This window comes from Acomys russatus, chromosome 25, assembly GCF_903995435.1.
Source record: "Acomys russatus chromosome 25, mAcoRus1.1, whole genome shotgun sequence".
Lineage (NCBI taxonomy): Eukaryota > Metazoa > Chordata > Mammalia > Rodentia > Muridae > Acomys > Acomys russatus.
The window spans coordinates 2,671,615-2,695,962 of NC_067161.1; the positions used below are offsets into that span (position 1 = coordinate 2,671,615).

At 46.3% G+C, this 24,348-nt stretch overlaps 1 protein-coding gene across 1 annotated transcript in view; it reads left to right on the plus strand.

The window, feature by feature from the left end:
• The first annotated feature begins 7,510 nt into the window (after window positions 1–7,510).
• The window catches only part of Cpped1 (calcineurin like phosphoesterase domain containing 1), a 125,730-nt gene continuing 108,892 nt past the window's right edge, over window positions 7,511–24,348 (plus strand). The window contains exon 1 of the mRNA XM_051167344.1: window positions 7,511–7,707. Coding sequence (XP_051023301.1) covers window positions 7,638–7,707 — 70 coding nt within the window. The 5' untranslated portion in view covers window positions 7,511–7,637. The remainder of the gene's footprint in view (window positions 7,708–24,348) is intronic.

The following is a 24,348-nucleotide window of genomic DNA, read 5'->3' on the forward strand; positions in this document are numbered from 1 at the left end:
GAAATCCAAATACACTGTTGCAAGCCTCTCTGGCTTGTAAGATTTTCATTTAGAAGTAAGTAATTATTCTGATGGTCCTGTATGTGCTTTTAGTTTGTATGTGTCTTGACGTTTCTCTCTTGAAGCTTTTAATACATTTTCTTTCTTCTGTATATTTAGTGTTTTAACTACAATATTACAGAGGGTGTTTCTTTTTTGATGTGCACCTCTTTCACTATATTTAGGTTATTTTCTTCATTAAATTTGTAGAAAATATTTTCTGTGCCTTTAGCATAGAATTCTTCTCTTTTATTAGTGCCCAAAAGTCAAAAGTTTGGTTGTTTTCCTGGTGTCCTAAAGACCTCAGGTGTCATTCACAGATTAAAAAAAAAAAAAAAAAAAAAACATTTTCTTTGACTAAATGATACAATTACTCTACTTTCTTCTCAACCCCTATATTCTGTCTTCTGCAGAACACATTCTATTGGTGAGGCTTTTCACTGAGTTTTTTTAGTTGACTTATTTAGTTGACTTATTTTTATTTCCAGCTTCATTTATATTTGCATTTTCTTCAGTGTTTCTTCTCTTCATTGAATTCAATTTGCCTGAATTTTCTTTCTTATTTTCGTTAGAATGTTTGTGTTCTCTTAGACTTCATGGAAGGATTTAGCTTTTCAGCTTTCTTTATGTATTTGTGTCCTCTTCAAAGTCTCCGAACATACTTATAACTTTAAAATAATTATTTGACTCAAGTTTAGTCTACGTTATTCTCACTGGGGATCCTTATAACAGAACTGATGACCTTTGAGGTAGGCATTCTGTCTGCCCTCAGGAAAATAAACATCAGCAAGTTTAATAAAGAAAAAAAACTCAATTTGATTTTTTTCTGTATTTACTAAGGACTTTGTGCATCATGATGGTCTGTAATGGATTCTTGCTATGTTCTAAGTTCCCTGGGGACCTTGCATGCCTACAAAGAGTTTAGACTATACATGTGATGGATACTTGAATTGAGAGGACTGCTTTAAAATGAAAACATGTTTTTCTTTATGCTTACTGAGAAAGGAGGCAAGACCTTTCTATCGACATAGTTAATAAGTTTTAGAATGCTAAGATGCATTTTAGGGGAATGAACTCACTATTCATGCTTTAAAAAAAAAAAAAGGATTGGAGAGTAACCGGAAGTCCCTCTGCTTATCCTTACAAGATAATCTACAGGGGAGTGTTTCACAATGCAGGAGAGATCAGTGGGTGGACAGAAACCCACATGGATTGATTCCATTCAAGTTACTGTATTAAAACCCACATGGACTGATTCCATTCAAGTTACTGTATTAAAACCCACATGGACTGATTCCATTCAAGTTACTGTATTAAAACCCACATGGATTGATTCCATTCAAGTTACTGTATTAAAAAGATTCTGAATGTCAGGATTTTTCCTGCCTCTCTGTCTGGACCTGAGTGTGCCCTGCTGAAAGGCCATTGGTGGCTTTCAGAGCACCAACACAGCTACAAGCCCTTTATTGAACAAAGACTATATATAATGAATGATATATGCCTTAAATAGTCCACACCACCAAATCAGCCTAGAAGAATTCTAAAGAGCAGTGAGTGGTGTGGAAATTGACATCAAATCAATGACTGGCCCAAACTGAAACCCACCTCATGGGAGAGAGCCAACCCCTGACACTATTAATGATATTCTTCAATGCTTGCAGACAGGAGCCTAATATAACTGCCTTCTGAGTGTCTTCATCCAGCAGCTGATGGGAATTGATGCAGAGACCCACAGAAAACAATAGGCTAAGCTCACAGAGTCTTATAGAAAAGTGGGAGGAAAGATTGAAGGAGACATGGGGTGAAGGACAGCACAGAAAGACTTGTAGAGTCAACTACGCTGGGCCCATGGGGGCTCACGGAGACTGAACCAGCAACCAAGAGCATGAATGGGCTGGCGACACAATGCACTTTCAGATTGCTGTGAGGATGTTGTCCTTCATTCCAGACAACACCAACTTGAACTATGCCCCCAGCTCTGGGATGTCAACATTTCAGAAGAAAACTCTGTTATAGTCTGTATGGAAAGAAACAGAACCAATAGCATGCATCTAGATCCATAAATGGGCTTATTTGAAGGAATCTGCTCATATGGTTACGGAAGCTAGCAGAACCAAAAATCTGCAGTATGGCCTGGCAGACAGGTCCCCCAGGGTGAGCATGGATGCTCTGGGATGAGCACTGGTCCTCACTTTAGGTACAAAGTCTGTCTCCTGGGCTGAACCCTTCTTGCTTGGGAAGAGGTCAGTCTCTTCTTCATCAAGATCTTCAACTGACTGAATGAAGCCTAGGATGGTGAATGCTGACTGCCAGCTTGAGAGCACCTAGAATCACCCAGGCAACACGCACTGGGCACGCCTGGGAGGGGCTCTCCCACACATTAGCTGAGGTGGGGAGGCGAGCCTTAGCTAAATCATGAGCATCATCATCCATGGGCTAAAATCTTGGACTGGATAAAAAGGGCAAAGTGAACAAATACCAACATTCGTCTCTTTTCTCTGTTTCCTGATTTGCAGCTGTGATGTGACCAGAACCTCTCACACTCCTCCTACCATGGTTTCCCTGCCCCAGATTGTGAGTCAAAATAAATATATATTTTTAAAAAAACTTAAATTGCTACTTGTCTGGTATATTAGTTATTTTTCTGTTGCTGCAATAAAACACCATGACCAGAAGCAACTTATAGAAGAAAGACTTTACTTGAGCTTACAATTCCTGAGGGATATCATGGCAGCAGGCAGCAGGCAGCAGGCAGCAGGCATGGTGGCAGGAACATCTGCGAGCTCACATCTGGAACGGCAAGCAGGAAGCAGAGAAAACTCAGAATGGTGGAAGTCTTCGAAGTCTCAAATGCCATCTTCGGTGACTTATTTTCTTCAACAAGGCCACATCTCCTAAGCATCCCAAGCAGAGCCAAGAATTGGGGACCAAGTATTCAAATGTCTGAGATTTATGGGGACATTTCTCATGCAAATGATCACATCCAGCACGTGTCACAGCAAGGAGAAATACAACTGGGGTGGTTTGAATAGGAATGCCCTACCATGGGCTCATATTTAAGTGTGTCGTCACCAGGAAGTGGCACTATTTGACAGGGATTAGGAGATGTGACCTTGTTGGAGTAAGCATGGCCTTGTTGGAGGAAGTGTGTCAGCGAGGGTGAGCTTTTGGAGTTTCCAAAGCCCCAGCCAGGCCCCATGCCTTTCTCCCTTCTGCCCACAGATCTAGATGTAGAAATCTCAGATGCTCCTCCAGCACCATGTCTGCCTGCATGCTGCCGTACTCCTTATGATGACAATGATCTAAGCCTCTGAAACTCTAAGTGAGCTCCAATTAAATGCTTTCCTTTGTAAGAGTTGCTGTGGCCATGGTGTCTCTTCACAGCAATAGAACACTGACTGAGACAGTAACTATTACCATGTCCATCACACTATGCAAGGTAAAACTGCAACTCCATAGATAAATACAAAACTCGTTTCAAACTCATCAATTCAGAAATATGCAGAGTAATGCTTGACTAAATATTCTGGCCCTATGGGCCAATAAAGTAGACATAAAATTAACCATCACAGGACTCACCAAGAACACCACCACTTGTTAGAGTAAGGCATTTTAAAGTAAATCCGGCCTCAGCTTCTTATGCAGAGCTGGAATCTAGGTGCCAAGTTGGCTCACGGGCTATGAAACACTGCTGGTAATATTGAAGTCTGGCTTTTCCAGATAGCATCTGAGCTCGGTCTATAATGGTGGATACCCCTTCTCGGTAGGGCTCTCTCTTTGCCTGATTTGTGGAACCTCAGATCTTGTAAGGAGCATCGCATGGCCCTCAGGTCAGGGAAAATTACAGGCTGGGCCCTTTCCTGATAGTACGTGTTCAGCAAGTACCTGGGGATTCCTGAACGTACCTGACCCTATGCTAAGGAGATCCTAGCCTCCAGAAAATGACCTCTAATCTTACATGGACGTTCTTACCCCCATAGAATAATTAAGGACTGAATTCTCCTTGTGATAGGACCCCCATGCTACTGCATGTAAATGAGGTACTGTACCACTGCATGTAGATTAAGTATCTTGGCACCCCTAGACCCAGCAAATCAGACACATTCACCCACAAACCCCCTACCCACTGGCCAAGGTTTATAAATAAAGATTGGCTGGCTTGCTTTCTTGAGTGCTTACCATTCCTCCACCATGACCATCTGAGACTCCATTTATTCTGGGGAAGAATTGCTGCTGGACACCTGGGGCTTGGCTGCAATGGCGAAGCTACCTACCTTGGAAGCCACTGAAGACTGCTCTACCGTCTCGGCTAGCTTGGTGCTGACCGTTGGTGAAGCAGCCCCTGGGGTTTCTGGCCGGTTCCCAGTGTCCTACACCCTCTGCTGAAGAGCAACTGAACAAAGAGATGGAACAATTTTGGTGGCATCACAGGCTTGTGGACCTCCCCAGTCTTCACTGCCATCTGATACTAGGCATTTCATTCTAAAAGAGCTAAGCTGTAACACCCAGTGGTGAACCATTTCCTAGCACAGAGGCCTCATCCTAAAGCACTCTAGCCATTCCTGAGAGAGGAAGCAGACCTTTGACCTCAAGGTCCTTCTGTCCTGTCCTGTTCGTCTGGAAGCAAGCAGTGCCAGATGTGGAAGCCAGGCCGCTCACCAGACTTTGAAAACCTGCAGGCTTCTAACTAGGCTCCACCAGCCAGGGAAACTGAGACACGAGGGAAGGATGTAAATTGTAGGAGTGTACTATGGCAGGAGCTGGAAAAGCAAAGGTGACAACTCATAGACCTTGCAAGGAGCAAACAGATGATCTAGAAAAAGTGGAAAGGGCTCTGCTGCCTCATACCTTGGAGTATGAATAAAGGCAATTGTTCTGCTTGCTTTGTGGAAGGAGATACTCCCACCACCCAGGACAGGAGCTTGTCTCTAGGAAGAATGTTTTAAGTTGGAAGAAATTGCTACGCAACACAAACTGATAAGAGCAAATGGCATGCTTCTATCTCCTGCTATGGAGCTGGCATCACTGTCACCCAGAGTACATGCTGAGGACAGCAAAGTCCATTCTCTTGAAAAGAGATCTGAACACTGCCTAAGAAAGATGGATGGCCTATTGTTTAAGACAGCCAGCTAGATTATGTATCCCATTCCTCAATAAGGATGAGCATGGGGTGAGGTGGCATATCAGCCAGTGACTTTCACCCTTCTAAAATCTACTCTTTATCCCTTTCTTCCCAACCCACCCCTGGTAACAGATCTCCTGCTGTTGTTGCTGTTGCTGCTGCTGCTGTTGCTGTTGTTGTTTTAAACAGGATTTCTTTGTATAGTCTTGGCTGTCCTGGAACTCCCTCTGTAGACTAGGCTGGCCTTGAACTCATAGAGATCCACCTGCCTTTGCCTCCCAAGGCCTGAGATTAAAGATTAAGCCAAAGGTGGCTAACAGTTCTTTTAAAAAGACCACATTCAAATGTGCAGTGCCAAGAAAGAGCTAGATCTACATATTTAACGAATCGAGAGACTAGTGGTTGCCAAAGCTATGGTCTGAGAAGTAGGCTGGGCTAACCCTCTCAAAAACATTAAGGCTTTGATGCTCAGTCATTCACTTCCACTTTGTACACTTCCTAAAATCTCTCCTTAAGTCTGGGTTGTATGTGGGGAACAGAGTTGTGATGAGGTGTCAGAGGTGGCTAATAGACTGTGGTTACTTTCTACTTGCTATTGGAACTATTATTTTAAGCATTTCGACATACAAATTCATTGGTACTTGTTACTTTGCTCATTGCTAAGACAGAAACAACTTAAAGGTGGCAGGTTCTGTGTTTCAGATGCTTGGGCCATGTGCTTGACCAGAACATCACAGAGGTGGGAGCTGGTGGGCAGAGGAGATTCTCACTCCACAGAGGACAAGAAGTAGGCATAGCAGGAAGCGGTTAGGAACAAGATTATCTCCTCCAAGACACACCTTCCAAAAGAACTTGGTTTTTCCAATCCCACACTATCATCTGAACTTCTCTGAACGTCCCCAAATCCTGCCACTTGTTAAGTTTCAAACCCAGGACAATTGGCCTCCAGGTTCTCCCAGCATCCCTCAGTCTCTACCTGTTACAGTGTGGCTGGCATACCCCGCCCTCTACCCTGAACTCCCTAGCTGGGCTGCTCTTCCCTATGTAATCCAGACAGTTTGGTTTACCTGCCTCTGTACCTTTGGCCTCCTTGCTGCTGCACCTGGTTCTCCATTCTCCTCCCCTCCCCCTCTCCCCACATGGCCCAGGTCAGCTTGGCCATCTCCACTCTGGACCCTCACAGATGTCTGATTCTGCCTATGCTCTCCCACATGTCTATAATAAGCTTTCTCTTCTACCGGACCATGTCCTTTCCTCTCTGTTTTATTTCTTTATTTCTTTTTTTTTTTTTTTTTTTAACTCCACACTAGCTGAGGCCAACTGTCCAATAGGAGCCCGTGTGCAAATCACAACATCATGTAAGTTTCTTTCCAACCCAATAACCCTAGGTATTGTTATAATTCTCATTTGACAGGTAGGGAAACTGAAGTTCAAAGAAACTGATTTTTAAGATCATATCTACAGTAAGTGGTAGGATGACCCCAGGAAGGGAGACAGGAGCTCATTTGTATTTGTTCTAAATTACTACGACCTTTCTCTGACTCTAGTTCAAGGCCACAGGACAGTCAGCCTGACTCTGTTAACCACAGAAACATTTCAGGCACACACTTGTTGAGAAGAGGATTTCTCTTGTCTTAATCCTAGGAATTCCCCTGTGGTGCTAAGTCAAAACATCCTCTTCTTGGAGATCTGAATTCAACAACTCCATCTTGAGATCTGGATTGGTAACAAGTATGAGGGGTGTAGTTTAGTAACGGCTTTTGGGCTGGACAGAGTCCACTTTGCCTTACTCGCCTGCAGCTCTTAGTTTTTAAAGAGTTGTGTCACCCCCTGAGCCTCAGTTTCCCCATCTGACAAGTGCAGCCAATGAGGTATTGAGCTAAACAGAAAATGCTTAGGAGAATGTCCGCTGCCCAGCAAGGGGGAACAGTGACAGAGTAATGCTGGCAATGTCTGGGCAATCAAGGTGCCTTAAAGGCTCCCGAGATTATGGTAGACAGTTTGGAAGGGTTGCAACATAAAATTTAGGGGATCCGATAAACAATATTTAAAAAAACAACCCGGCAAAAGTATCTTCCAAATATTGCTTGGGATATACTTGTACTAAGCCTTTTTTTTTTTTTTTTTTTTTTTTTTTTTTTTTTTTTTTTACTATCTCTGTTAGTCTGCAATTCCAAATTACTGAAGCTGCCCAATGCTTGTTAAATATGATAACCCAGGCCTCAAAGCATCAACACCAGTCCGTCCCTGTGCAAGTGGGACCCTGACCAGGCGCAGGGGTTGATCCCAGAGGGGTGGCGTGCCCCTTGTCCCGCCCAGGCAGTACTAGCAGCACGCGGAGCGGCCCCGCCCCGCCGGTCCATCCAGGAACTGGGGGCGGGCTCCAGAAACTGTTCCAGGCCGGCCTGCCAGACGGTGCGGAGTCGCCTCCTCCTCCCACAGAACGTGCCCAGGCAAGGCCAGGAAGTCGCTCGCCATGTCAGCTGCGGAGGCGGGGGATGTTTTCCACAGAGCCCGGGGTAGGACCCTGGACGCATTTCCCTCAGGTACTGCCGGGAGGCCCGGGAAGGGGGACTGCAGAGCCGCAGAACCTTCCGGTCGCGGGCGCGCGCTTCCAGCCGGATCCCTTCGTGGGTTGCACAGGGCACCCGGGCGGCTGTAGGGAACCTTCGCCGTGCTGGTCCTTCCCTGGCCTTGACCTGAGCTTGCAAACAACAGACAAAACAAACAAACAAACAAAGCGGAGGTCGGACAGAGACAGTAGAGAAATGAATAGCTGCTTGGGCTCGTGGACCAAGTCCTCCGACTTCCTCAGCTTTCCGTCTGTAGAACCGGACCACATGGAGCCTTATGGGAGGCACCTGGCAAGCTAGGCGTGTGTGTCAGAAGTTGTTACTTGTAGGAAGATTGTATTTTATATCCCACCGTTTATTTGTAACGGTAGAGAGGGAAAGCAGTCTGGTTTCCTGGTAGCGTTCGTGGACTTTGGTCTTAAATAATGTGTCCTTCCATCTTGCCTCTAAGGGAACCTTAACACATTGAGAGTATTTCTGTATCCAAGGGTGGGTGGGGCACATGCTAGGTGTTAAGCGAACGCTAGGCCTTGAGCTGCTCAGAGGGAATGCGATTGGTCCTTGTTTTCCTTAATTGAGCTTGGAACTTTGGGGTAGATTTCTCTCTGGCAGCTAGCTTAGATCCACAGCAACGTTTACCTTTCTTGCCTCGCGCTTACCCTTTCTTGTCTCATTCTCCTGCCTCTAATTTGCCTGAACTGCTCCGAAAACGAAGCAGGCCAGTTCCAAACCCCGGAGGGCCTTGGCACCTGCTCTTCTCTCTCCTCACGGCCCCTGGTGGGACCGGGGAGTCTGGCTCCTTCTCAGCCTTCTCATCCTATTTTCAAGTTCTTTTCTTCAGACTTAGCTCTGGCTATCTGCTAGGTCTTTGATTCTTTTCCGTCTTTGCAATTCAAGATTCTGCACAGGTTGTGCATAACCAAAAAGTCACTTGTGGTAGACTGGGGAAAATAGAATCTGCTGTGGTGCCATGTTCTGCAAATTTTAATGTGCCTTTTTTTTTCTCTCTCACCCTTTATGTTTTTGAGATGCATCCATATTATTATATTGAGTTCTCCTAGCTTCCTTCTGGACAGTGTCCCATTGATCGAGCACGTGTGTTGTACATTTTGTTCATGGATATGCTGAGTCTTCTCCCACTTGGTATCTTTTTTCTCTATGCTTCTCCACATCTCTCTTTTCCCACAGTGCTCTAGGAGAGGGACTGCCATGCACTAGTGGCAATGAACTCCTTGCCCTGGTCTTAGAAAGGCAAGGAAGAGACTCAGCCACTGGGAAGCCCCTACAGGAGATTGGGGGAGGGGAAGCAAACACCAGCACATTTATTCCTGCACTTGGTGCCCTTCCAGGTTTCGCCTTTGCAGGCTGTGTTACTCCCCTGAAGACCCGCTTCTCTCAACAGTCTTTATTTTCTCAGACCCTTTTTCCAAAGTGCCTGAGTGACAATGGATCTATCTTTCAACTGCTAAAACGTCCCTCATAATTTCTTTATATCCATCCCGTTACAAATAATCCCTTTGAAAACGACTTAGGATGTTCCTAATTTTAGTATGTTAACTATTTCCAACTTGGTCCTGACTGGTACAAGGACTGTTTAGCTATTTGCTTTTCATTCTTGTAAACCGTGTTATAATACGCCTTGTACAACTGTCCTCTGTAGACACATGGGAGAATTTCTCCAGGAGCAAGGGTGTGGGTTATAGGGTCTAATCACCCTCGGATTTACAGGTATCATCACTTTTACTTTCCAGAAGGGTTGTAGCTGCTTAAATTCCCTCCAGCAGACAGGAGCGTTCGTGCTATAGCCTTCCTTCTGGTCTGAGGGATACTTACCTTGTTTCATTTACACGCTGTAATAGGCTGTGAAGAATAGAGAAGGAAAAGGTGACAAATTACCAGCCCTCAGGCTCCAAATCCAGCCTTGGAGCTGTGGCACAAAGCAGTCATCCTTGGCTCCTCATGGCCACTAGGGTGGTGGGAGGAGTCAGGATTGTAAGTTCTATGCCTGCTTGATGGGGGCAGGCCATTGACTTACACGGGAGAGTAAGTCATAGAATCACACTTCATGAAATAGGCTTGAGATACTGTTCTGAATACTGGGCATTTAGGGAGGCAGGGATGAGCGCCATGCATGGCGAGTTCAAAGTGCTGCTTTAAGATTTGGGGACATTATTCTGAAGGGGGACACTGTACCATAGTGAGTGGTTCCTCCTGTGCATTATCCATACTGTGTGTTTCTTGGCATACGTGTACTACTTAAATGAATGTAGCATACACAGAAGATTCAAGAACGGAAACAGCCAGGAATCCTGGAAACACCAGCAGCCAGTCTTGGCACGAAAGCTTGACAAGAAGGCTTGGGCACAGAGGTGCATGGTGTCAGATGCTGCAGAAACTTGCGTAGCTGCACTCCAGCCGCTGTCTCGGTGCTCCCAGGGCAGTCCAGTGACTTTCGAAGCAGAGCCTTAAGTTGGTAGAGACAGATCTCGCGAGACCATCAAAGCACCTCTCCCTAGTTTACAGTGTGTTTACCCTCTGGAATTAGCCACCACCACCACCCCACCCTACCTACCCACCCCCACCCCCGCAGCAGAAGTGACACCTGAGTGACAGAACGTCTGTTTCTCCAGGAGTTTGATAAGTGGATCTGTTTCAACCATGCCTTCCTTGTTAACACAATCTGCCCTGCTGACGAGGCATGTAGACGTCTCACTCAAGAGAAGGTCCACATTCCTAAGGCGTGCTCAGACACTCATTTTAATTAGGCAAATTGATAATTATGGTTCTTTGACACCTAGCCTAATTAGGACTTTTTCTGCTAACATGTAACTTTTCTCAGAGGTTTACCGCATTTGTTCTAAAGGAATCCCGCAAGGGAGAAATCAGGACAAAGATGCTTTTTCAAATTTTTATTTGAGGGCTGGTAAGATGGCTCAGAGGATAAAGGTGTTCGCCACCAAGTCTGACAATCTAAGTTTAATTATGGACCCACATGGGAGGAGAAGACCAACTGCCATAGGATGTCCTTTGACCTCCAGGTGTGTGCTGTGCCATGGGTACACTAACCCCACACAAAATAAATTTTAAAATGTAATAAAATTGAATTTAATTGTTCTAAGGACCTAAGTTTATTTTTCCTGATATTTCTCCCCTAGCAGGATATTTCTACCTCTTTGGCTAGCATTCTTTAAAAGTTTCTTTGGGGGCCTGGGGGAGCTGGAGCGATGGCTCAGCAGTTAGGAACACTTCTGCTCTGCTGGAGGACCTGGTTTCAATTCCTAGTACACAGATCAGGTGGCTTACAACCACCCTAACTCCAGGTCAAGGGATCTGACCCCCTCTTCACAGGCCCCCAACACATGTGGTATAGACTCACAAAGGTAAACACAGAGAAATAAAAAATAAACAAGTAAATTTTAAAGGGGTGCATTTTTTAAAATAATAAATAAGAGATTGTTTTACTGAATGTTTTGCACCTCTACAGATGCCTTATAGGAACTGAGGGGTTTTGTTAATTCTGAACATTTCTCAGTTTTCCCTGTAAATCCCCTCATGGGAGAGAATAAGTGGATTCTCAGTAGAAGTAATCAGGGTTAAACAGTTGTAACAGGTCAGGAGATGAAGTGAGCGCTTCAGTTGAGCCTTTTCATTTAGGACAAATTAGTTCTTTCTTACTTGAAGAGGGATCTGCTCAATAAAAGCTGTGGGAGTGGACATATTTCGCCCAACAACCGAAATCAATATTGAGTGTAATCACAGTAGCTGAACTCTGGTTGGTTGTGGAAGGCCCTGTAGTGATAACTAAGCTAGAAGCAATTAACTAGGTAAGCTGTAACTGGGCGGCTGTTGATTGACTAAGTGACAGTAGCCAGTTAAATTGCTTCTGATTCTTCCCTTCTGCTCTCTGTACTTACTGAGGTGCTGCCTGGCCCAGTGCTGGAGCTCTCAGTGCTGGCTCTAAGAGCTGCCTGCTCACAAGACATTTTTGCTTTGTTTTGCTTTGATCAAATAACTGAACTAAATTCAATTGGCCAAAGGAAGTTCCCTCTTGCTAGTTCCTGTGCCTAAACAGGAATGTCTCGCTCCTTCATTATAGTGACCAGCTACAGGATCCAGTTATCAGCCCACATCAATACTTTTTTTTAAAAAAATGAATGTTTTAAACAATCCAGTTTGTTTGTTTATTTGAGTTAGGCTCCAGCCAGGCCTGGTCTTCCACTAATGAGCCTCTTGCCTCAGTCTCCTTAGTGTTGGGCTTGCTGGTGGGTACCACCATGAGCTAGTAGTGTTTTTATTTTTTAAAACTTTCTTGGGAACTTACCTAGCAAAACATTCATTCCTATTGCGCTCACAGCTTGCGTTCAATGAAGTCTGAGTGATGCCGGCGCTCGATGGTCTAAAGCAGCTCTGTGCCCACCACAGTCACCTGTCACAGGGAGCCTCCACCTTCCTGCACAGATACGTCTTAATCTGGACAGCGCCAGCGCCTGTGAATGGAGTCATGTGTGGCCTTTCCTCACTGGCTTCGCCTTAGAATATTACAGAAGCTCATCCACATTGTAGCAAGTAGCTAGTGCTTTGTGTGAATAACCAAATTTGTGTGTCCACTCATTGATAAATATCTGGATTTTTCTATATTGATGCATATTCATTAAGGCATTTATTAAAAAACAAATAGCTATTATGAACTGTCACGACCCTTCCGACCAGTGGAAAATAAGGACACGACCCGAGCGTTCTTCTCCAGGCGGTTTATTCAGGAATTTTTTCAGCAAGCTTCCTTTTTTTTCCAACCCCGGATCCCCGCTAATATGCCATTCCTCATCCAATCAGCAGCCCTTAGGTCGGTAGCTCCAATTGGTTCCCGACAAGGCGGGATGCATATGTCAGAGCAAAGCGCGGCCCACAACCCAAATAAGGACTTGTTTACCAGGAGCAGAATTGCAAGTCATTTTGCCTGGCAGGTTGCGAGGCGCCATCTTAGCTAGGGCGATAGCTTCAGCTTCCCACAGTTCCCCCTTTTTTATTTTAAAACGCAACAGGCGGGAGTAGACGTCTGATCTCCAGTAGTCAAAATGGGAGATGTAATGGCCCAGCCAAACCCCACTCAGGGAGTCTGGCTTGGCCACACCCAACCCAGTGCCTTTTTCCTGGAGACGGGGTCTGGGACACTAACCCGTATGTAATCAAACATGCTCCTCAGGATGACACTGGTCTTCATGCAGCGCCATCCCTGCAGTGCTAAGCCTCGCATCCTGAGCGTGACGATCTGGGGGACTGCTCATAGATCCTTCATATAACCAAGCCAAATCTGTGGAGATTGGCCACCCTCTAGGGCTGCAAAGCTTGGACAACCATGGCATTTGCTCTTTGTTGTTGAATGTGCAATCGGCATATAAACCAGAATGCTAAGCAGCCGATAAGAATGAGGCACAGGCCCAATGCCCCCATGCCCGCCCATTCCCGGAGATGGCCCATGGCTTGAGCAATCCAACGTGAAAGGCCAGCAGCCATGGCGAGGTCAACCCACATGGAACCGATGCGAACATCTGAAGTCCTCAATTCCTTTAGTAGGAACCCAAACTCTCCGGTCCAACTACCTGCAAGATACCTAGACAATTGTCTGGACAAGTTAGCAGAATGGGACATGTTATTAAAGGGGATAGATGTTACACAGAGACCAGAATACTTCCATTGACATCCAAGTTGGGCTATCTTGGCGAGCACCTCCACCTGGTCTTGCAGCAGGTCCACACGCTGATTAAGTAACATAATGCCTGCTCTCAGGTGGGAGTTAATATTTTGCTGAGTGTCTAGCGCAGTGGCCACGCCAACAGACACATCATTCACTGCAGCAGCAGTCTGCACAGCAGAAGCAAGGGTCACAGCAGCAGCAGTGGCCGTTGCGGCAGAAACAGCCATAGTGGCAACAATAGCTGCAGTGATACCGAAATCTCCCTTAGCTCCAAACAAGGTCACAGCTGAGGGTGCCTCCACAGGCCAGGGAATAAATCTAGGCATATGGATAACCACAGCAGAGGAGCACTGGGTAGCATCCCAACACAAGGCACAAAAGCAGGCATTGGGGGAACACTGGATCCGGGCTCCCGAATGACCACCACCATAAACCATAAAAAGGAAGGGAGGCCAAACGCACACAGGTGTGAATGGTGAATTTCCCATTTTACTTTCTGTTTCACTTCGTCCTCTACCGGAAGCCTTATTGCTCGTACCGAGTCTTTATAGTCCTACCTGGAACCTTATAGTCTCTGTATCCGAGAGCTTAGCTTGTCCCTCACTTACCAGGGAACTTACCAGTCGACTGCCCTGACTGCCAGAAGGTCTGAACACTCGTGAATGACAAAAGACATCCCCGTACGGGCCACCACTTGTCGCGACCCTTCTGACCAGTGGAAAATAAGGACACGACCCGAGCGTTCTTCTCCAGGCGGTTTATTCAGGAATTTTTTCAGCAAGCCTCTCTTTTTTTCCAACCCCGGATCCCCGCTAATATGCTATGCCTCATCCAATCAGCAGCCCTTAGGTCGGTAGCTCCAATTGGTTCCCAACAAGGCGGGATGCATGCGTCAGAGCAAAGCGAGGCCCACAACCCAAATAAGGACTTGTTTACCAGGAGCAGAATTGCAAGTCATTTTGCCTGGCAGGTTGCAGGCGCCATCTTAGCGAGGGCGATAGCTTCAGCTTCCCACAATGAACAGGATATACAAGCCTTCATATATTTTTATTTCTTTTCAGCAGATGCATAGGTTGGAATTTGGGGTCATGAAGTAGTTATCTTTAACATTTTGAGGGCCTGCCATTTTACCTCCTTACCAGCAGTGCCCGTGGGGTTTACTTCTCTGCTTCCTTGCAGCACTTGCTGACTGATTGCAGCTGCCCAGGTGAGCATGGGCGGGCTCTCGTTGTGGTGTTACCTTGTGTTTTCCTAATGGCTGGTTGTATTAGTTACCTTTCGTGGAGTTGAGACAGAGGCCTAGCAAAAGCAACCCAGGAATAAGGGAGGTCTAGTTCTTCAGGGAACTCAGCAGGAGTGAGAGGCATCCATATTCAGGAAACAGAGACAGATGGATGCTGGGTGCTTGTGCTCAGTGCTCTCCTTTTTCTTTAGCCTGGGTCTCCAGCCCATTGGATGGTGCCACCCACATTCAGGGTCAGTCTTCCCTCATGGTAAACCTCTCTGGTAACATCTTCATAGACGAACCCAGGGGTATGTTTCTATGGTAATTTATTAAATCCAGCAAAGTTGATTAGCCACAATGAATAGTGTTGAAAGCCTTTTTGTATACTTAATGGTCACTGGTAGATCTCAGAAGAAATACTAAGATCATTAGCCGTTTTAAAATTGTGTTGTCATTTTATAATTGAGCCAAAAGAGTTCTTGTTTCTGGGCCAGGTATTGGCTTATGAACAGCCTGCTTCTTGGTTGCTTAGCATCCTCTGACATCATCACCTTCCTGCCCCTAGGTGTGAGCCAGGGGCCCAGGGTAAAAGGGCAAACCTGCCATCCATTGCTATCTTAGTTTGTCTCTCTTACTCTTGCACTTCCTCTAAGGGTGCCCCCCATCTGTGTCTCTGTCTCTGTCCCTCTCTGTCCTCATGGCCCACTCAGGTCCCAATTCCTCTCCATTTCCCTTCTCCCCAAACAAACCTCTCCATATTCATGTCTGTGCATGCCCTCTCCTGCTTAACAATAACACTAGGCCCCTTTGTTACTGACTGCATGATGCACATACCTTCGTCCATCCTGTGAATTGTCTTCAAAATTGAGGTGTTCAGTTTTGATGAGGTCCAGTTAATGAGCTTTTTTATTTTTTATTTTATTTTTTTTATCACGTCACACCTACAAATAATTCCTTTGCCTGAGTTGCAGATCACAAAAACTCAATCCAATACTTAATATGTTTTCTGGTAAGAACTGTTACATTTAGGACAAGGAGTTTTTCTTCTTTTAGTTTGTAGAGAGCCTGTGAGATGGCTTGCTGGGTAAAGCATTCACCATGAAAGCATGGCGAAAGGCCTTGGCCTGAGTGTATAGATGGACATGGTGTGACTTCTTTGCGTATGTACCAATGGAAGAATCTTCCAGTTTGCACATATCCCCACTCCACCACCATAGACATGTTGCCAGTTGAAAATCACCCGGGAAATACCCTTTGTGGGGAATTCTTAGGTTTATACTTTCCCTTTTTGACACTTGTCTCCTCAACCCCCAGCCCAATGATTACCAGCTCACTTTTACTGAGCACCTCCACAAAACTTCATCTTCATTAGAGACACATGCAGGGTTGGAAACAACTCTCTGTGTTCCCCTGTTTTACACAGTCCATCCATTCGGGCATCTTAAAAATGAACAGCACCAGCCGTTTGGGAACAAGTCACAGGAAACATGCAGTGAGCGAAGCAAGCCACTCTAAGCCTAGGTGCAGAAGTGCAGGAGGGTGGAGTGCCAGCAAGGGCGGGGCCACTGGCTAATGACACTGTCTTGCAGAAGGCTTCCAGAATGCTGGCCAGACCTTCCAGGCACCCAAGGATGTCTGTCGAGAATAGAGTCTCCTCACAGAGAAAGCTGACAAACGACGTTGGTGTCTGTGCACTGCCCACATCTTAACTTTACCAAGTGCTTCATTGAGTAAGGGGCCTTGATGCAGTGCTGGGCCAAAGTCAGGTCCCAGCAGCCTAGGAACTCCTGCCCCAAGTTTGGTGTGCACGTGAGTCATGCACCCTGAGAGTAGATGACCATACTCTGCATAGCCTTCTCTAAGAAAAGAAAAACAAAACTTCTTTCCATGTTGATGCTACCTGTCCTCATTTGTAAAATGGGGGCAGAACTTAGTAGGTGTGGCTTAACGCACAGTGTGATATCACACACACACACACACACACACACACTGACTTTGGTTTGTGCTGGCTTCCTGTATCTAGGAGCACCAAGGCATTTCATGTTGTAGGTTCTTACCCTAGTGAGCGGACAGGCTTCTTCCCCTTGTTGACAAGTGACCCTGGACCAGGGCAAGGTCTTAGCTGCCCAGGCTGCTCTTTCTCTGGGAGTTTCCTGCTCATCTGGTGACCTGAAGCTGAGACATTGGTGCTCTCTGCATTGTCTATTCCTTCTCTGTTCAGATTAACCCTGGTCTGTGCGTTCATCCTTGAGGGCACACTGACTTTGTCTACCATTCTCCTAACCTCCCCCCAGTTGCTACCACAAGCCCCATGGCCACCCTCAGCTCACACCTGAGCAATTCCAGCAACTTTGAGCATTCACTCTTGCCCCTGCAGTCTTCTCAGTGGCCACTTTGAAAAAGTGGTACTGGGGTGAAATTTACAGCTTTCCACGTTTTAGGCTAGTACTGTCCCATGGGGCTATACTACTACCCCAAGACTGCCTCAAACAGGTCTGGGGTCTGTCACCCCCGGACTAGGTTTCCTCTACCACTCGTTCTCCCTTGCCCCTTCTCCTCTGGTTTGTAGTTGAAGTCTGTGTTGCTGATCTTTTATAAATTAGGCCCCAGCACTTGCCTTAACTCATTCTTTCCTGATGACACTTAGGGCAGTTCACAGAGTAATTTCTTCTTATGATTCTGCCATCTTCTGTACCTCTGGACATTGACGAGTGGTGCGCTTACTCAGCAGTCACATGACGATGTGGAGATAGATGGCTCTGTATGTGTTCCTGCCCCACGTACTGTGGATTCCCTAGAACAAAAACAAACAATGAACAAACAAGAAAACCTGAAACCAAGTGCTGACATGCCTCAGGCCCACACTGGACAGCCATGCAGGAGACACTCACGGCTCAGAAGCATCTGCAGGATGAAGCTTTCCCTTCTGATGGGTGCCCTCAGCTGGAAGGATGATTATCTTCGTTCTGTATGCAAGGACTCTGCCCAGCAGGTGCCTGCAGGGAGGTACCACTTCCAGGTCCTGAGAGGTCAGATGAGTCAGCAACTACCTGGTCCTGGTAGGGAAATAGGGACATAGGTGAAGGGCCAGCCAACAGCTACCCAACACAGGCATCCCAAAATGATACAAGAAGGTCCTGGAGGCAGCGTACTAGTCTATAACTTGTCTAAGACAGTGTTGGCCAAAGCCAGTGGAAGAGCCACCTAGCCACAAAGTCCTGGCCCATCTGCTGTCCTGTCTCCAAAGAGTTTGGCAAATCATCACTCTCAAGCGATACGTGTGCAAGCCAAGCCATGACTCAGAAGTCTTTGTGCCTAAAGGCCACATTTTGGTTTTAGTGCATTTGAACTAAAACTTGGGTAAATTCACCCTGGTGCCTGGGACTAGTAATCTGGGAATTCTGCGGGTTGCTGTTAAGGTTAATCAATCCCTGAAGGACACTTTAAAATTACTTTTGCACACTGCACAGCTCACCCTTTTTAGGTATATGCTTTGTTCCTTCTATCACATGCACAGGACTGTGCACCTGTCACTGCAGTCCACTTTAGATCCCCACCATCCTGAAAAGGAAGTCTGCGCCCTCATAGCTGTCACCAGCCCCCAGAGCCTGGACAACCATTATGGAAGACACGATCACCTGCCACAGGCAGCCTGCCTCTTTTATGGTGACACTATTGTTAGGCTAGTGAATATTGTTTAGCGACCATTTTCCCCACTAAAATAAGATTAGTCCCCCGAGAAGAAAAAGGATTTGCTGAAGACATTTAGACTGCAATTCGCTGTGCAGATTGCTGCTGGAAGGAGCTGCAAAAATTATATTTCGCTGGCATTTGCTCTTTAGCCTAACAGCCTCCAGGCAGCTGTAAGGCTTTCCTGTCTTTGCTGTTTTTTAACCAACACAGTACCCATGGTGTGGGAAAGGTGTTGGGACAAAGCATGTAGAAACTTATTCTAAAATGTCATCAACTGTTTTCTGAGTCACACTGTGTGCCATGGAAACAAAGACGGGTCAGACTCCAGGAGCCAACTGAGGCAGGAGTCATGGTGACTCTGATGTGATCATGGCAACTCTGGGTAGCCCACAGTGGACCATTTGCTCCAAGCCTGGCTCAGACGAGTTGCATGTTAACTAGCTCCAGATGAGGAGACTGAGCCCCAGAGACGACAGGATGTGTACAGCAAGTAAAGAATAGAAATGGATGGGGACATAAATTCTTGAAACTCAGACTCTAGGCTACATAGACCAGGTAAGGGGGGGTCATGGTGTGGTCTGACCCCAGCCTCCTGTTCTGCCTTGTGGTCATTTGTCTTACCCTTTCCAGCAGTGTGTGCCTCCCAGCACCCTGCTGTTCGCTTTGCTTTGTGACTGTCCTAGCTCCACCTGAGATCCTAATAAGCTTGGTGTCAGATAAGAGTCTCTTTCTGTCAGCCTTCCCCGTTGACTGCTATGTAAGGCCTTAGAGGACAGGCCCTGCCTGCACTGCCCACTGTTGACAGTCTAGCATCACACATAGAGGTGTGTACCATCATGTGCAATACATCATGCCCAGCTCCTATGTGTTTGGGTGAACGAGGCAAGCCAGAGTGGCATGTGCCATCAGGGGAAGCAGGCAGGCCCTGTGGAGGTAGTAGCCGGGATAGTGGATGGGATTTCATCAGCAAGGGTCTCGGGAGGGAGTCAGCCCAGTGCTGAAGTGGGAGCTGGGCTGGCTAGGGTAAAGGGTACTTCTCAGCAGGAAGAGTGACAGAGTGGAAAGCAGCCCTTGGAGGGATGGCAAGTGGGTGTGTGAGAGAAGGCTCCTTTTGGTTTGGTGCTGTGTCCTGAGCAGGGTTCCTGAGCTGCGCATCACTGCCACTACTGGCGACCGTGGGGCAGGTCTGGCCTGTGTAGTGGATGGCAGCAGTGTGGCCAGCACTAGATAGTTAAGGTTGATTATCAATTTGGCAGGCTCTAGAATCACCAAAGAGACACATCTATGAGGTACTGACCAGATTAGATTAATTGAGATAGGAAGACCCCGCCTGTCTGTGGGAAGCACCATCCCAAGGGCTGGAGTATCAGATTGAATAAAAAAAATGAGAAATGGAGCTAAGCAGCAGCACTGGCTGTTGTCTGCTTCCTGGCTGTAGACACGACGTGACTGGCCACTTCAAGCTGCTGCTGCTATGACTTCCCTGCCGTCATGAATTGTACCCTCCAACACTGATCTGTAAGAAACCCTTCCTTCTTTTAGTTGCTTGTGTCAGGTATTTTATCACCAATAAAAGTAACTAGTACAACCACCCATTTCCCAGGGCGACATCCAGACATGTCTCTAGACATTTTATGTTTAAATCATCCGATGGTATGGATGTTAAAATGTCAAAAATCATCCTGGTCCATTGAATGTAGAGCCACTGGTGTGATTGGTCTGTGGTAGACACATCTGGAAAAGCTTTGGCCTTACCCTAGTCCCCAGTGTTACAATGAGCCAAGTCCAGTGCATCTCCACTCACCCTTGCACCATGTGTTTGATACATGCCAGTCTCTAGACAGGCCTGAGTAACACTTGTGTATTCTGGAGAGAGAAATAGACATGGGCCTGCTGTGGAGGGCAGTCAGTGTATCTGCACTGGGCTGGGGAACGATGGAGGAGGTTTTGGGGCAGCATGGTGGTAGCTACTACCTGGGTGGATGGGGAGTAGGGGCTTTGCAGAGTTTTCTTGAAGCCCTGTTTCAGTTGGAACAGCAGAGAGCTGACCCAAGGGGGTTCTATGGGACAGGAAGGCCAGGACAGGTGACATTGTAGAAAAGCAATGTTGCTGCTTCATTGGCCGTGTGAACTCAAAGACATGATCCCAAGGCCTGTAGACTGAGGGACTGGTGGTGACGGTGGCAGACTTTAGAGCACCTGGGGGAAGCGGCAGAGTGAGTGAAACACACGAATGGTGAATGGAATGCACGAATTGTAGAAATGTTGAATTTAAGATGCTGAATCCAAATTGGACATTCCCGGAAATGTAAGCCTACCTGCTATGCTCTGTTCACTTTAAAGTGAATTCTTTGGCTGACCTGTCACATGTTATTTTGAGTTTGCTAAGTTAACAGGAGCCAACACCTTGAATTTTTAGATCTTTGTACAGGTATTGATGCCAGTTGGTCCTGCCTAAGGCCTCTGAATCACACTGCTCAGGCAGTTTAACCAAACGCCATTTAAAAGGTGTGTGGTTTGAGTGAAAATGGCCCCCACAGGTAGATAGAGACTGGCACTATTATGAGCTATGGCCTTGTTGGAGGAGGTGTGGCCTTTTTTTTTGGGGGGGGGGGAGTGTGTCACTGGGGAGAGGCTTTGAGGTTTCAAACAGCCAAGGCAGGCCCAGTGTTGTTCTCTCTCTCTTCCTGCTGCCTGAGAACCAGGATGTGAACTCTCTCTGCCTCTCCAGCACTGTGTCTGCCTGCATGCCACCGGCTCCGTGTCTGCCTGCATGCCACCTTGTTTCCCACCATGGTAATGGACTCAACCAGCCCCAAGTGGACTGTGTAAGAGTTGCTGGGGTCATGGTGCTTCTTCGAAGCAATAGAAATGCTATTCACAGGAAATGTGAATTTCTTCCACTTTGTAAAAATTAATAGATCTGTTTATCATTGTATTCTACCTTCAGTAACTCGAGGGTGTTTTTAAGTAGCACATCATGAGAGCATACATTTTTATAGCATCAGGCATTAATGATACAATGATACTCCTCAGCTTTTTCCTAGTCATGGGATGAGAGCAGTGCCTTATTGGATTTGGGGATTGCATTATTATAATAAGTGACTCACAGGCAACAGCAAAAGACTCTATGATGTTTCTTAATTTTCAGTATATAGTAAAAGTCAGCTTCCACTAACAATTGACAAATATGCCCAAAAGGTAATAAAAATGAGCAAGAGGAAATATATTGGCAGAAACAGGTCCAGGAAGACAGTTACTTTGTGATGCTGAAAGTACAAACTGTAAAGAGAATTGCAATGTGAATGTCTGTTCTTCAGCAAGATTTAGCACATAAACAGCCTCATAGGAAAGCCTAGTAGAGGGGTAGCCTGTGAATTCCTACAGCTTAAGATTCGTCCCTGTGTCAAGTTGCCTAGCACTTGATTAAATAGCTGAAAAAACCCCAGAGGCTTTTCCCATGCGTAGTTTCTTATCACCAGAGATCGACCATTAATCCCTCAATTTTGCAAATGGTTGCCGTGATACTCTCTTACCAGGCAGCAGAAATTAGACTTAGGCAGACCTTGTAACTCTTTGTGCAACAGATGAGTTGGATTAGTAAGGCAAAGCTTTTTCTTTAAAAATTTTTTTAAAATTAAAAGTCTGACATAGAAATTAGTGGCAACCTGGAGACATTGGCACATGATTGCCTGTTCCTAAGCCAGGGTGGGTGACGGTTAGGCCCCTTGTACCTGTTTTTGCTCCTTGTACAATTTCTGGATCTTCTCTTCCTCACCTTGAGCAAAAATAGAAGGGTTTCCATAGCTGGGAGCCAGGTGGTGACTTGGCCATCTGTGGGCGAGAGCAAATTCAGGGGCATGTAGTAAGATCACACCGTTGCAGCCAGTCAGGTTTCCAAGAGAATTCAGGAAACTGGGCGCACGTTTCTATCATGAATTTAAAATGTTGGCAACGTATTTCACATTTTGTAAACAGTGTGTGGGTCCAACAGAACACATCTGCCAGTCCGATCTTGAGTTTGGCATGTCTGGAGGAGATCACCAATTAACAGCCTCAAAGCTGGGTGTCTGGGCAGCAGCCGTACCCTGAGTCAGCCCCAGGCTGTTGGCAGGAACTGCGGGCATCACAGGCTCCTGAGAGAAAGTGCTGGGCCTTGCCAGCTTTATTTTTATGCATTCATCTCATTTACTGAGTCACTTGATTTGAAGAAACTTTGGAGGCAAAAATGTCTATAGGGAGATCAACAACTTCTGGGCAGCCAGAGCCCCTTCCAGATTTGTACATCTCTCTAGCCAGAGATGCTCATCAGCTCTTAGGCAGAAGGTGTTAGCTGTGTGCCCTTGAACGCAAATCCTCCTAAAAGCACTAGCTAGCTCTAAGTATCACCGGGGCCAAATAAAAAGCTGGTTATGTCATCGTTTAGAAACTTTCCATAACTCTCTGGCTACGCTTTCCAGCATCCCGTGGATGGGCCAAAATAAACGGCCTTAACTCTATGCAGCACTAGAAAGGCAGTACCAAGCCTGAAGTTAACTGAGCTTAGCATGTGAAGAGCTAAGCGTGGGCTTTGTTTGCTTGCTTGCTTGTTTTTGTTTTTTGAGTCAGTGTCTTTTGTAGCTTAGGCTGACCTTGAACTCCCACGTAGAGGAGCCTGACCTCAGATTCCTCACATGCCACCTGCAAGCCGAAGGGTTTATATTGTTGTCTGTGCCTCCTGGAATAGCTTGCCTTGGGAGTATGATCCTCTCTGTCCTTGGTGTTGGCTGGCCTAGCCACTTCATTGTGATAAAGAGCTCCCCAAAAGCAATGGCGGGAATGCACATCACATCCGTGGTTGTGTCATGTATAGCTGTAACAAGCCTTTGCTAGCAGTCCTTTCCCCTGATGGTTTTGATGATATAAGTTCTCATGCTGAGCTGCCAAGGAACTAAGAATGGCCCCTGCAGCACAGCCAGCTATAAACCATTGCAGAGCCTGGAGCTTGGAGGCAGAACCTTTCTCAGGAGTTTTCAGCTAAGAACTCCAAACTGTCCAGTACCCTGTTTGCTGCTTATGAGGGGCTACGAGCATAGGGCAGACTGAGCTGAGCCTAATTCTTGACCCCCAGGAACTATGAGATAACAGACTTGTGCTGTCTTAAACTGCTGTTTCTGGTAATTTGCTACTTACTAGTAAGTAGATAGCTAATTGAATTTGTTAAAGAATGGGCTAGAAAGATGGCTCCCTAGATAAAGTGCTCTCTATGAAAGTGTGAAGACCAGAGTCTGGGTCCCAAAATCCCAGGTAAATCTGGCACACGTGTCTATAGTCACAGCACTACTGTTGGAGGGCGGGAGGCGGAGACAGGAGAATCCCTGGGAATCCCTGGACCCCCTAGCCTTGTTCATGACACAGATAAACAACAGAGTCCTTTGACCTCCATACACACTCACACACGCTGTGGTACACTTAAGCTGTACACACTCACGCACGCTGTGGTACACTTAAGCTGTACACACTCACGCACGCTGTGGTACACTTAAGCTGTACACACTCACTCACGCTGTGGTACACTTAAGCTGTACACACTCACGCACGCTGTGGTACACTTAAGCTGTACACACTCACGCACGCTGTGGTACACTTAAGCTGTACACACTCACTCACGCTGTGGTACACTTAAGCTGTACACACTCACACTCACATGCGCATGCGCGCGCGCACACACACACACACACACACACTGTGGTACACTTAAGCTGTACACACTCACACGCGCGCACACACACGCGCACGCGCACTCACACATGCATACATACACACATACTCATCATATACACATGAGATTAAAAACTTACATTCTTTGTGGACATTTTAATTCACAACTCTCTTATGTGTTTCAATTAAACAAATATGAGTTTTACTATGTATTAATACTAAATACTTTGTAGGCATGTCCCAGAGCTTTGTGCTTAGTATTGACTATATGGCTGTGTTATGGTGCCATCTGGGTCAGATC